A 13,883-nucleotide genomic window follows, 5' to 3' on the forward strand; every position below is an offset into this window, starting at 1 on the left:
TACCTCATGTGGAGTTCGCGTATAACAGGGCGGTACATTCGACCACTAAATTTTGCCCATTTGAACTTGTTTATGGCTTCAAACCTATTGCTCCCATCGATCTTTTGCCTTTGCCATTGTAGGAACGAACCAGCCTTGATGCAAGTAAGCGTGCTAATTTTGTCAAGAAACTTCATGCCCAGGCAAAGGAGAACATTGAGAAAATGACTGAACAATATACGAAGCGGGTAAACAAGACCAGGAAGAAGCTGGTGTTCGAGCAAGGCGATTTGGTATGGGTACACCTTCGGAAGGACCGTTTTCCTGAGCAACGCAAGTGCAAGTTGCAGTCACGCGGTGATGGACCATTTACAGTGCTCGAAAGGATCAACGACAATGCCTACAAGATCGATCTTCCAGAAGAATACGGTGTTAGCCCAACCTTCAATGTCTCCGATCTTTCCCCATACTTTGGGCCTTTAGAGTCGAGGACGACTCCTTCTCAAGAGGGGGAGGATGATGAGGACATCTCAACCATGGGCACCACACCACCAATCATCAACGGTCCAATCACAAGAAGCTGCGCAATGCAAATACATGATCGGTGAACGCTAACTTAAGTATATCATTTGACCTTGAAAACATGGTTGTGCCTTCACCTCCTTTGTTGTTGGTTGAACTCAGGTGCGATATCGAAGAAGGAAAAACACATTTCAGTCCGTGCAAAACAATGTTTTATGGCGAAGAAACAAAGTTAGGAATTCATCAAGAGTGAGTTGTCTGCTGAAGAAACATTGTTCCCATTCTAATGAAACAATGTTTTGCACGAGTTTGGATATTCCAACTTGCGAAAGGTTCCCAGAACTCGAGTTTGCTACTGAAGGAAACATTGTTCAACTCCAGTGAACAATGTTTGGTCGGGAACTGCCAACCACCTCCAACGAGAGTATTCCAGAAGCTACCTCATTAAGTCTTCAAGCCATTAGTCAAACAAAGCTGGTTCACTTTCACACCTAAGCTGGTTCCAGAAGCTAGTTCTCTTTCAGACCTATCCAGGGGGGTTGTCCCGATTATAAATAGGCTAGCTCTTCCCTTCGTTGGGGACTTTTGCCATTTCTATCAAAGACCAAAGACATAGACTCCTCCTGAGATTGGAGAGCTCTTGTTATCCTTATTCTCGTGATTCCTTGAGAAATTGCTCCTAATTCATGCTCCACGACTAGATCGTGTTGTGTGGATTAGAGTTCGTGGTTTCCCTTGCGGATTGCACCTATCCCGTGCTCCACGACTTGAGCGTGGTTGTGTGGGGTAGTATTACGAGTTGTGGATCGGTGAATGTTCGGATTGCAAGCTTCGGTGAGCCTCCTCCTCGTCGGGTCATAATCTCTTATTTTCTATTTTTCGGCTGTTTGCAGCTAGTTATCCCCATCCATCTATCGATCCTACGCCGTGAAGATCGGACCTCCCCTTGTACTCCCTCTTCTCCGAAGACGGGGTCGCATCACCTACCTATTATGGCCTTTCCATAGCCATTCCAAGATATATTGCCACGCAAGTTCCACCGCTTTCGTTTTGTTGACTTGAGAATTCATTGTGATATTGCTTTGCATGATCATATAGTTGACATAGTATTTGTGGCTCAGCCACCGTTCATCATTTTTCATACATGTTATGCTAGATCATTGCACATCCTGGTATTGCCAGAGGCATTCATATAGAGTCATACTTTGTTATAGGTATCGAGTTGTAATTTTTATTTCTTCTGAGTTATAAGTAAATAAAAGTGTGATGATCATCTTTATTCATTTTTCGAGAAGTGTCCCAGCGAGGACAGGATGATGGAGACAATGATTCCCCCACAAGTCGGGATGAGACTTCGGACAATGAGAGAGAAAAAAGAAAAAGAAAAAAGAAGAAAAAAATAAAGTAAGAAAAAAGAAAAAAGAAAAAATAAACAAAGAGAGAAGGGGCATTGTTAGTATCCTTTACCACACTTGTGCTTCAAAGTAGCACCATGTTTTTCATATAGAGAGTCTTCTATGTTGGCACTTTTATATACTAGTGGCAATTTTTCATTATAGGATTATATGCACACCCACTTAGTTTCGTATTGAGCTTTCATACACTTATAGCTCTTAGTGCATTCGTTGCATGGCAATCCCTACTCCTCGCATTGATATCAATCGATGGGCATCTCCATAGCCCGTTGGTTAGCCGCATCGGTGTGAGACTTTCTTACTTTTTTGTCTTCTCTATATTTACCCCTATCATCATACTCTATTCCACCTATAGTGTTATATACATGGCTTGCGCTCATGTATTGCGTGAGGGTTGAAAAAGCTGAAACACATTAAAAAGTATGAACCAATTGCTCGGCTTGTCATCGGGGTTGTGCATGATAAATACTTTGTGTTGAGAAGACAGAGCATGACAAGACTATATGATTTTGTAGGGATAACTTTCTTTAGCGTTGATATTTTGAAAGACATGATTGTTTGTTGGGATGCCTGAGTATTGATGTCTTTATGTCAAATTATCGACTATTGCTTTGAATCACTTATGTCTGAATATTCATGCCATGATTAGATATATGGTCAAGTTTATGCTAGGTAGCTTTCCACATCAAAAATTATCTTTTTATCATTTACCTACTCGAGGACGAGCAGGAATTAAGCTTGGGGATGCTGATACGTCTCCGTCCTATCTATAATTTTTTATTGTTTCATGCCAATATTATACAACTTTCACATATTTTTGGCAACATTTTATATGATTTATTTGGACTAACATATTGAACCAGTGCCTAGTGACAGTTCCTGTTTGTTGCATGTTTTTTGTTTCACGGAAAATCTATATCAAACGAAGTCCAAACGCGATAAAATTTCATGGAGAATTATTTTGGAATATATGTGATTTTTGGGACTTGGAATCAACGCAAACGGGGGCCCACAGTGCCCACACGACACCAGGGCGTGCCCAGGGGCCGGGCGGGTAGTGGTGGGTTGTGCTCACCTCGTAGGTCGGGTGGTCAGGTGCAAGGAAGCTTATATCTGAAAAAATTCGTGTTAAAATCTCAGCGCAATCAGAGTCACGGATCTCCCGGAATATAAGAAACCGTGAAGGGCCAGATCTGGGGAACGCGAAATAGAAGAGAACAGAGAGGGAGATCCAATCTCGGAGGGGCTCCCGCCCCTCCGCCGCCATGGAGGCTATGGACCAGAGGGGGAACTCTCCTCCCATCTAGGGGGAAGGCCAAGGAAGAAGAAGAAGGAGGGGGGCTCTCTCCTCCTCTTTCCCGGTGGCGCCAGAGTGCTGCTAGGGTTAGGACCGTGACCGCGATGTACATCAATAATCTTGCTACCGTCAACACCAACTTTCTCCCCCTCTATGCAGCGGTGTAAGACCCCATCTCCCCGCTGTAATCTCTACTTAAACATGGTGCTCAACTGCATATATTATTTCCCAATGATCTATGGTTGTCCTATGATGTTTGAGTAGATACGTTTTCTCCTATGGGTTAATCGTGATCTTGGTTGGTATGATTGTGTATTTTATTTATGGTGCTGTCCTATGGTGCCCTCCGTCTCGCGCAAACTTGAGGGGTCCCCGCTGTAGGGTGTTGCAATACGTTCATGACAAGACTATATGATTTTGTAGGGATAGCTTTCTTTAGCATTGATATTTTGACAGACATGATTGTTTGTTGGGATGCCTGAGTATTGATGTCTTTATGTCAAATTATCGACTATTGCTTTGAATCACTTATGTCTGAATATTCATGCCATGATTAGATATATGATCAAGTTTATGCTAGGTAGTATTCCACATCAAAAATTATCTTTTTATCATTTACCTACTCGAGGACGAGCAGGAATTAAGCTTGGGGATGCTGATACGTCTCCGTCCTATCTATATTTTTTTATTGTTTCATGCCAATATTGAAGGAAATATGCCCTAGAGGCAATAATAAAGTTATTATTTATTTCCTTATATCATGATAAATGTTTATTATTCATGCTAGAATTGTTTTAACCGGAAACCTGATACATGTGTGAATACATAGACAAACAGAGTGTCACTAGTATGCCTCTACTTGACTAGCTCGTTGATCAAAGATGGTTATGTTTCCTAGCCATAGACATGAGTTGTCATTTGATTAACGGGATCATATCATTAGGAGAATGATGTGATTGAGTTGACCCATTCCGTTAGCTTAGCACACGATCGTTTAGTATGCTGCTATTGCTTTCTTCATGACTTATACATGTTCCTATGACTATGAGATTATGCAACTCCCGTTTACCGGAGGAACACTTTGTGTGCTACCAAACGTCACAACGTAACTGGGTGATTATAAAGGTGCTCTACAGGTGTCTCCGAAGGTACTTGTTGGGTTGGCGTATTTCGAGATTAGGATTTGTCACTCCGATTGTCGGAGAGGTATCTCTGGGCCCACTCGGTAATGCACATCACTTAAGCCTTGCAAGCATTGCAACTAATGAGTTTGTTGCGAGATGATGTATTACAGAACGAGTAAAGAGACTTGCCGGTAACGAGATTGAACTAGGTATTGAGATACCGACGATCGAATCTCGGGCAAGTAACATACCGATGACAAAGGGAACAACGTATGTTGTTATGCGGTCTGACCGATAAAGATTTTCGTAGAATATGTGGGAGCCAATATGAGCATCCAGGTTCCGCTATTGGTTATTGACCGGAGACGTGTCTCGGTCATGTCTACATAGTTCTCGAACCCGTAGGGTCCGCACGCTTAACGTTTCGATGACAGTTATATTATGAGTTTATATGTTTTGATGTACCGAAGGTTGTTCGGAGTCCCGGATGTGATCACGGACATGACGAGGAGTCTCGAAATGGTCGAGACATAAAGATTGATATATTGGAAGCCTATGTTTGGATATCGGAAGTGTTCCAGGTGAAATCGGGATTTTACCGGAGTACCGGGAGGTTACCGGAACCCCCCGGCAACATAATGGGCCTTAGTGGGCCTAGGTGGAAGAGAGGAGAGGCGGCTAGGGCTGGGCCGCGCGCCCCTCCCCCCTAGTCTGAATAGGACAAGGAGAAGGGGGCGGCGCCCCCCTTCCTTCTTCTCCCTCTCCTCTTTCCCCCTCCCAAGTCCTAATCCAACTAGGAAAAGGGGGGAGTCCTACTCCCGGTGGGAGTAGGACTCCTCCTGGCGTGCCCCAAGGCTGGCCGCACCTCCCCCCTTTGATCCTTTATATACGGGGGCAGGGGGCACCCCATAGACACAACAATTGATCATTGATCTCTTAGCCGTGTGCGGTGCCCCTCCACCATATTACACCTCGATAATATCGTAGCGGTGCTTAGGCGAAGCCCTGCGTCGGTAGAACATCATCCTCGTCACCATGCCGTCATGCTGACGAAACTCTCCCTCAACACTCGGCTGGATCGGAGTTCGAGGGACGTCATCGAGCTGAACGTGTGCTGAACTCGGAGATGCCGTACGTTCGGTACTTGATCGGTCGGATCGTGAAGACGTACGACTACATCAGCCGCGTTGTGTTAACGCTTCCGCTTTCGGTCTACGAGGGTACGTGGACAACACTCTCCCCTCTCGTTGCTATGCATCACCATGATCTTGCGTGTGCGTAGGATTTTTCTTTTTTGAAATTACTACGTTCCCCAACAGTGGCATCCGAGCCTGGTTTTATGCGTTGATGTTATATGCACGAGCAGAACACAAGTGAGTTGTGGGCGATATAAGTCATACTGCTTACCAGCATGTCATACTTTGGTTCGGCGGTATTGTTGGATGAAGCGGCCCGGACCGACATTACGCGTACGCTTACGCGAGACTGGTTCTTCCGGCGTGCTTTGCACAGAGGTGGCTGGCGGGTGTCAATTTCTCCAACTTTAGTTGAACCGAGTGTGGCTACGCCCGGTCCTTGCGAAGTTAAAACAGCACCAACTTGACAAACTATCGTTGTGGTTTTGATGCGTAGGTGAGAACGGTTCTTGCTAAGCCCGTAACAGCCACGTAAAACTTGCAACAACAAAGTAGAGGACGTCTAACTTGTTTTTGCAGGGCATGTTGTGATGTGATATGGTCAAGACATGATGCTAAATTTTATTGTATGAGATGATCATGTTTTGTAACCGCGTTATCGGCAACTGCAGGAGCCATATGGTTGTCGCTTTATTGTATGCAATGCAATCGCCCTGTAATGCTTTACTTTATCACTAAGCGGTAGCGATAGTCGTAGAAGCATAAGATTGGCGAGACGACAACGATGCTACGATGAAGATCAAGGTGTCGCGCCGGTGATGATGGTGATCATGACGGTGCTTCGGAGATGGAGATCACAAGCACAAGATGATGATGGCCATATCATATCACTTATATTTGATTGCATGTGATGTTTATCTTTTATGCATCTTATCTTGCTTTGATTGACGGTAGCATTATAAGATGATCCCTAACTAAATTATCAAAGTATAAGTGTTCTCCCTGAGTATGCACCGTTGTGAAAGTTCTTCGTGCTGAGACACCACGTGATGATCGGGTGTGATAGGCTCTACGTTCAAATACAACGGGTGCAAAACAGTTGCACACGCGGAATACTCAGGTTAAACTTGACGAGCCTAGCATATAACAGATATGGCCTCAGAACACGAAGACCGAAAGGTCGAGCGTGAATCATATAGTAGATATGATCAACATAGTGATGTTCACTGTTGAAACTACTCCATCTCACGTGATGATCGGACATGGTTTAGTTGATATGGATCACGTATCACTTAGAGGATTAGAGGGATGTCTATCTAAGTGGGAGTTCTTAAGTAATATGATTAATTGAACTTAAATTCATCATGAACTTAGTCCTGATAGTATTTTGCAAATTATGTTGTAGATCAATAGCTCGCGTTGTTGCTTCCCTGTGTTTATTTTTGATATGTTCCTAGAGAAAAATTATGTTGAAAGATGTTAGTAGCAAAGATGCGGATTGGATCCGTGATCTGAGGATTATCCTCATTGCTGCACAGAAGAATTATGTCCTTGATGCACCGCTAGGTGACAGACCTATTGCAGGAGCAGATGCAGACGTTATGAACGTTTGGCTAGCTCAATATGATGACTAGTTGATAGTTTAGTGCACCATGCTTAACGGCTTAGAATCGGGACTTCAAAGACGTTTTTGAACGTCATGGACCATATGAGATGTTCCAGGAGTTGAAGTTAATATTTCAAGCAAATACCCGAGTTGAGAGATATGAAGTCTCCAACAAGTTCTATAGCTAAAAGATGGAGGAGAATAGCTCAAGCAGTGAGCATGTGCTCAGATTGTCTGGGTACTACAATCGCTTGAATCAAGTGGGAGTTAATCTTCCAGATAAAATAGTGATTGACAGAATTCTCTAGTCACCATCACCAAGTTAGTAGAACTTCGTGATGAACTATAGTATGCAAGGGATGACGAAAGTAATTCCCGAGCTCTTCGCGATGCTGAAATCGACGAAGGTAGAAATCAAGAAAGAGCATCAAGTGTTGATGGTTAACAAGACCACTAGTTTCAAGAAAAGGGCAAAGGGATAGAAGGGGAACTTCAAGAAGAACGGCAAGCAAGTTGCTGCTCAAGTGAAGAAGCCCAAGTCTGGACCTAAGCTTGAGACTAAGTGCTTCTACTGCAAAGGGACTGGTCACTGGAAGCGGAACTGCCCCAAGTATTTGGTGGATAAGAAGGATGGCAAAGTGAACAAAGGTATATTTGATATACAGATTATTGATGTGTATTTTACTAGTGTTCGTAGCAACCCCTCGGTATTTGATACTGGTTCAGTTGCTAAAGAGTAGTAACTCGAAACGGGAGTTGCATAATGAACAGAAACTAGTTAAGGGTGAAGTGACGATGTGTGTTGGAAGTGGTTCCAAGATTGATATGATCATCATCGCACGCTCCCTACACTTTCGGGATTAGTGTTGAACCTAAATAAGTGTTATTTGGTGTTTGCGTTGAGCATGAATATGATTTGATCATGTTTATTGCAATACGGTTATTCATTTAAGTTAGAGAATAATTGTTGTTCTATTTACATGAATAAAACCTTCTATGGTCATACACCCAATGAAAATGGTTTGTTGGATCTCGATCGTAGTGATACACATATTCATAATATTGAAGCCAAAAGATGCGAAGTTAATAATGATAGTGCAACTTATTTGTGGCACTGCCGTTTAGGTCATATTGGTGTAAAGCGCATGAAGAAACTCCATGCTGATGGGATTTTGGAATCACTTGATTATGAATCACTTGATGCTTGCGAACCATGCCTCTTGGGCAAGATGACTAAGACGCCGTTCTCCGGAACAATGGAGCAAGCAACAGATTTGTTGGAAATCATACATACTGATGTATGTGGTCCGGTGAATATTGAGGCTTGTAGCGGGTATCATTATTTTCTGACCTTCACAGATGATTTGAGCAGATATGGGTATATCTACTTAATGAAACAGAAGTCTGAAACATTTGAAAAGTTCATATAATTTCAGAGTGAAGTGGAAAATCATCGTAACAAGAAAATAAAGTTTCTACGATCTGATCGTGGAGAAGAGTATTTGAGTTACGAGTTTGGTCTTCAGTTAAAACAATATGGAATAGTTTCACAAATTCGTGCCACCTGGAACACCACAGCATAATGGTGTGTCCGAACGTCATAACCGTACTTTATTGGATATAGTGCAATCTATGATGTTTCTTACCGATTTACCACTATAGTTTTGGGGTTATGCATTAGAGACAGCCACATTCACGTAAAAAAGGGCACCATCTAAATCCGTTTGAGACGACACCGTATGAACTGTGGTTTGGCTAGAAACCAAAGTTGTCGTTTCTTAAAGTTGGGGCTACGATGCTTATGTGAAAAAGTTTCATCCTGATAAGTTCAAACCCAAATCGGAGAAATGTGTCTTCACAGGATACCCAAAGGAGACAGTTGGGTACACCTTCTATCACAGATCCGAAGGCAAGATATTCGTTGCTAAGAATGGATCCTTTCTAGAGAAGGAGTTTCTCTTGAAAGAAGTGAGTGGGAGGAAAGTAGAACTTGATGAGGTAACTGTACCTGCTCCCTTATTGGAAAGTAGTTCATCGCAGAAATCTGTTCCTGTGACTACTACACCAATTAGTGAGGAAGCTAATGATGATGATCATGTAACTTCAGATCAAGTTACTACCGAACCTCGTAGGTAAACCAGAGTGAGATCCGCACCAGAGTGGTACGGTAATCCTGTTCTGGAGGTCATGTTAATTGACCATGACGAACCTACGAACTATGAGGAAGCGATGATGAGCCCAGATTCCGCAAAATGGTTTGAGGCCATGAAATCTGAGATAGGATCCATGTATGAGAACAAAGTATGGACTTTGGTTGACTTGCCCGATGATCGGCAAGCCATAGAAAATAAATGGATCTTCAAAAGGAAGACGGACGCTGATAGTAGTGATAACTTATGCAACACATGCATGATAGCTTGCATACGAATACCATGGTAACTTTGACCCGAGGGGAAATCGTGGTAATTTTCGTAAAAGAAGGGTAAAATGATTAGTTTTCTTTAGTTGAGCAACAAATCTCTAAGGGTGAGTTGGTTGTGGTGGTGCGCTTTGGTGCCAAGGAGTTGTGGGTTCGAATCTCACATGTGCAATTTTTTTTATCATGTGGGTCGTTCGGGACGAGGAGGTATGAAGGTAGGGGATCGGTTGGTACTTTTTGCAATCTGCCACACGGTTGACAGATATCACAGTCCATGTTTTTCCATGAACCAGAACATAATGGCGTCCTAAACAATGCTCATTAGGCCTGTTAGGCAAAAACATACTGTACAATCTCGTTTTCTATCATTTTGGTGGCTGTTTTCATGCCTAAAACGCTGTATTTGAAGCCGACCGAGTATTTTGCTATCTAGTAACTATTTTATCCTTGTGGTAAACAGAAGCTGAAGATCCAAGATTCCAAGGGTGTGAGCTTGAGGGATATCTAAGACTTAGATCCAAAACTAGACGTATACTTATTCATGGACGAAGGAAGTACTATGATACTCACACAAGTGCATTTCTCGTAATTTTCTTCTATAGTGGGTTCTCGTTACCACACGAACACCCCGCAGCTAAAACAGACAAGTGATTTTGTTTGCCAGATTGACCTATCAGATGTTTCAATTCCAAAATGAAGAATTCCCTACAGATCGCCTTTGGCGAATGCACTTGCTGCCACTGCCCGCCGCTGCACAGCTCCTCCTCGGCAAATGCCCCCCCCCCCCCCCCCCCCCCCCCCCCCTCTCCCAATTGACTTGCCAACCCGGCACGGGGAAGTTGATGTTTCACAAACAATGGCGCTGTATGCCTTTGATGATGATTTGGTATTTGGTACTGTCATATTCGATTGGATTCAAAAGATTGCGTGGAGTGAGCAGAAGTTGTATTCGAACAACTTCAGGTCTTCAGTACATCAGCACTGTCTAGTGTTCTTTCATCAAAGCTTGGAAGTTGGAGCGTCCGTGAATCTTCCGAAGACAAAGAAGCGTGCGCAGGTTTTTTTTTTGCGAATAAAGAAAAAGATGGGCCGCGTGGTTGGGCTTACGCTCGCGCAGAGGGGCCCAAATGGCGACCACGAGCGCATCACACTGTTCGGGGCTTTCCTCCTCGCCGATTTTTTTCGTAGCGCTGGACGGCAGCGACGGTGCGCCGATGAGCCGGACGCGGCGCGCCTCCGGCCCTCCGGCAGGGCTACGAATTGCTCGGCGGTGCGGAGTCCCAGCTTTGAACCCCTTCTAATTCGACAGGTGCGCTCGCCTTCTCGCCTCCGGTTAATAATCCCCTTTTGTCTCCGATTAATCTCCGGCCTGAGGCTGAGCGCCGCCGTAGCTCTGGGATCTGAAGACCCTGGAAGCGTCCTGGGGCTAACTCTTTTCAAATATGGCTATGCATTTAGACATATATAGGTCCGTTCAGTTCGTCAGTTCGTGGTTGTATGAGATGGGTACTCTGTAGTGTTCAGTTAATGGCCAATTGCGATCTACTCCCTCCATATTTGTCTTTCTAGAAATTTCAACAAGTGACTATATACGGAGCAAAATAAGTGAATCTACACTCTAAAATATATCTATATACTCCGTATGTGGTAGCCCATTTGAAATCTTTAAAAAGACAAATATTTAGAAACGGAGGGAGTACTTGACAAGTAGGAAGCAGAAATTCCAATATTTCTGGTGTCGAGTAAACCACAAATTTCAGGCCCGAATTTTAGCATGCTGCTGCATGGCGCGTTCTTAGTTTAAAATCGCTTATGGTAAGACTCCTCGCGTCCAATGACTAAAGTGGATGGTTCTTAGTCTCTTAGCTAGAAGATCAGTGCCAGTTAATGACTGTTTTGGATCTGGACTGAAGTGGTTGCCTCGTGAGTACTCACTTACCACACCATTTACTAGTGCCAAACAATATCCTTATAAGGCTTAAAATTTAAAATACGATGAGTTGGTGTTGAAGCCTCACAGCCTGACAATGCACAACTACCATGTCATTTCATATTCAATCACAAATCAGAATCATCATCTTCCATATATCCATGGTCTTACAACACTAACCCAGCCATTATTTAAGTTACCCTCATCATGTCGTGGCACAATGTCTACTTGTCAAATTTCATGGGATCTCCTTGGATTGCAATGAATAACTCACCAATATGGTGAGCCAATGGGAAGTTCCAGTATAAACCAGTAGTAGAATATCATCTAAATACATGTTCAGGTGACACTGCTGATGCCTCATAACTGCTCATGGCCCATCAATCCTTTTGCTATAGCCACAAGCACGGATAGAGGTATGTTGTGCTCCATGATTCCTGCATCACCCAAGAAGAACCTGTAGTTTTCAGCCCTTGAAGGTGTACGCTCTACCCTTACCAGTGCTTCCATCATCTGGCATTCGTTGAAACAGTTAACGTAGACTGGATTGCATTCCATCATGTATATGGCATGTTGAACTACGACCCTCCTGATTCCTAGACAATGAGCACTGGGTACCATATTTGAGTTAAGTGCACTGACAAGCCTCTGTATAAAACTTTCCTTTATCTGATTATGCTCTAGCCCTCGCACAAAGTCTTCTGGAATGACATTACATATTTGTGAACTAAGGCCAACAAGGACCTCTAGTTCTCTCCCTTCTGCATCCATTATTCCTTCCAGCACCTGTAGTGGAAATAGGCAATAAACCATGATTAAACTTCAATAATTGTGGCCCTTTTGGTTAAGTGGTAATTCATGATGCTGCCATCTATTTATTAATTGTGTTTTGTACAGCCAGAGATATTCTTTTAAGTCGCAGTGTCAAAATTAGTCAACTGCACGACATAAACTTTAAAAAGCTATGAACACCAGAGGAGATATGCAAATGCGCGTGCATGCAGAAAAAAGAAGTTCAGAATTTTAAGAAAAATGCTAATCCTCCAGTACAATATATATGGGAAATAAAGGGTTGTAGGAACATATGTTAACATTAAGTTACAATATTAACCTCTTATATCGCACTTATAGCTTAAACTGGCACGGCTCACCACTTGCAAAATGCAGGAGACTTCGTTCAGGTCCGAGTTGCCAAGCTGCGGTCGAGCATGCACACACATACTCCGCAACAGGCTTGATGCAATGTACCTGTACATGTCACTGCGGATCATAACAGCGAGTTCCTTGATGAACACATACCCTGGTTCTGCTAACATAAGCAAACAGTTATTGGCACTCTCCATTGCCAGTAGTGCTAGTTCTTGCCCAGCGATCATTCGTAGCAACTGATCTGTATCTGTACTTGAGGGTGCACTTCGGCTGAGAAATGCATCCATCAACCTGCTAATGATCATTGGGATGTGCCCGATCTCCTTCACATTTCCCCCCATAGCAAGGTTTCTAATGAGTTGCGCTGTGAGCTCCCTAAGTTCTTGGCTGCTCCCATTGTTATCCAATATTTCTGCAAGGTTGCTCAAAAGGAAGGGATGTTTTGTAATCATCTGACACATAGTTACACCAAATTTCCCTTTAGTACTTGCAAGTCTTGTCAGCAGCTTCAGTGATGAACATTTCAACAACGTCTGGTGTGTCTCATTGATATTTGTCAAGTCGGTTCTTTTGCTTGTGAACTCTACAATCTTAGAGATGAGGCCAGTTGATCTGCTGATTTCTATACAGTTCTCTATATCTAAGCTAGCAAGCTTGTCAAGAATTAACATGCCTTGTACAGGGAGGAGATCCTGGTCGGTCGATGGCTCCTCCTCTGGAACAGACCAGTGTTTTGTAATCCATCTCCAGCATCTTGGTATATGGGTGTTTTGTTCATCCATGTTAATTGTCTCTCTCGGAATCAAGCAGTATAGTGCCATCTGTTTCAACCATTTAAGTTTTGGGGAGGTCTGTTTGTTCCTGCCAACTTGCTGAATCAGATTATCTTGTTTTGCCTCAGGGCTACCAATGTCCAAAAGAGGATCCTTTATATTTTGTCCGTGAACAATGTCCAAAAGTGAGGCTATGAACTGCATTGCCCCAGGGATAGAGACAACTCGGAGGTTATCAGCGAGCTCGACCATGACATTCGTGGCAAATGATCTAATATCTTTATCCTGTTCACTTGTCCAGCCCAACATGTCTATCAAGCAGGTCACAGTCTTCGTGTAAGTGGTGAGCTCCAATATAGCATTACTCTTTAGTGACTCCTTTTTCAGAAAACTGTGCAATATCTTAAGCCCATAGAGTTGCATCTTGCGTGAGTCTGACTTTAAATAATCCATCGCAAATATGACGAGGCTGGTCTTCTCTTGGGCAAGCATAGCACGTTCCATGCATCTGTTGAAGGCATATGTGTAGTACA

General features: G+C 43.3%; 1 protein-coding gene and 1 long non-coding RNA gene across 2 annotated transcripts; one reads left to right on the forward strand and one right to left on the reverse strand.

Annotated features, from left to right (window-relative positions):
• The first annotated feature begins 10,646 nt into the window (after positions 1 to 10,646).
• Positions 10,647 to 13,063, forward strand: LOC141041548 (uncharacterized). The gene is made up of 2 exons (XR_012201899.1): positions 10,647 to 10,807; positions 12,596 to 13,063. It is a non-coding gene; the product is annotated as an uncharacterized lncRNA (long non-coding RNA).
• On the reverse strand, positions 10,821 to 13,468 carry LOC109782137 (uncharacterized). The gene is made up of 2 exons (XM_020340734.3): positions 12,580 to 13,468; positions 10,821 to 12,214 (listed from the first exon to the last, which is right to left on the reverse strand). The coding sequence occupies exons 1-2, from the start codon at positions 13,396 to 13,398 to the stop codon at positions 11,789 to 11,791; spliced, it is 1,245 nt and encodes a 414-aa protein (XP_020196323.2). The 5' UTR covers positions 13,399 to 13,468; the 3' UTR covers positions 10,821 to 11,788.
• Positions 13,469 to 13,883: the final 415 nt, after the last annotated feature.

Source organism: Aegilops tauschii, chromosome 2 (assembly GCF_002575655.3).
Source record: "Aegilops tauschii subsp. strangulata cultivar AL8/78 chromosome 2, Aet v6.0, whole genome shotgun sequence".
Taxonomy (NCBI): domain Eukaryota; kingdom Viridiplantae; phylum Streptophyta; class Magnoliopsida; order Poales; family Poaceae; genus Aegilops; species Aegilops tauschii.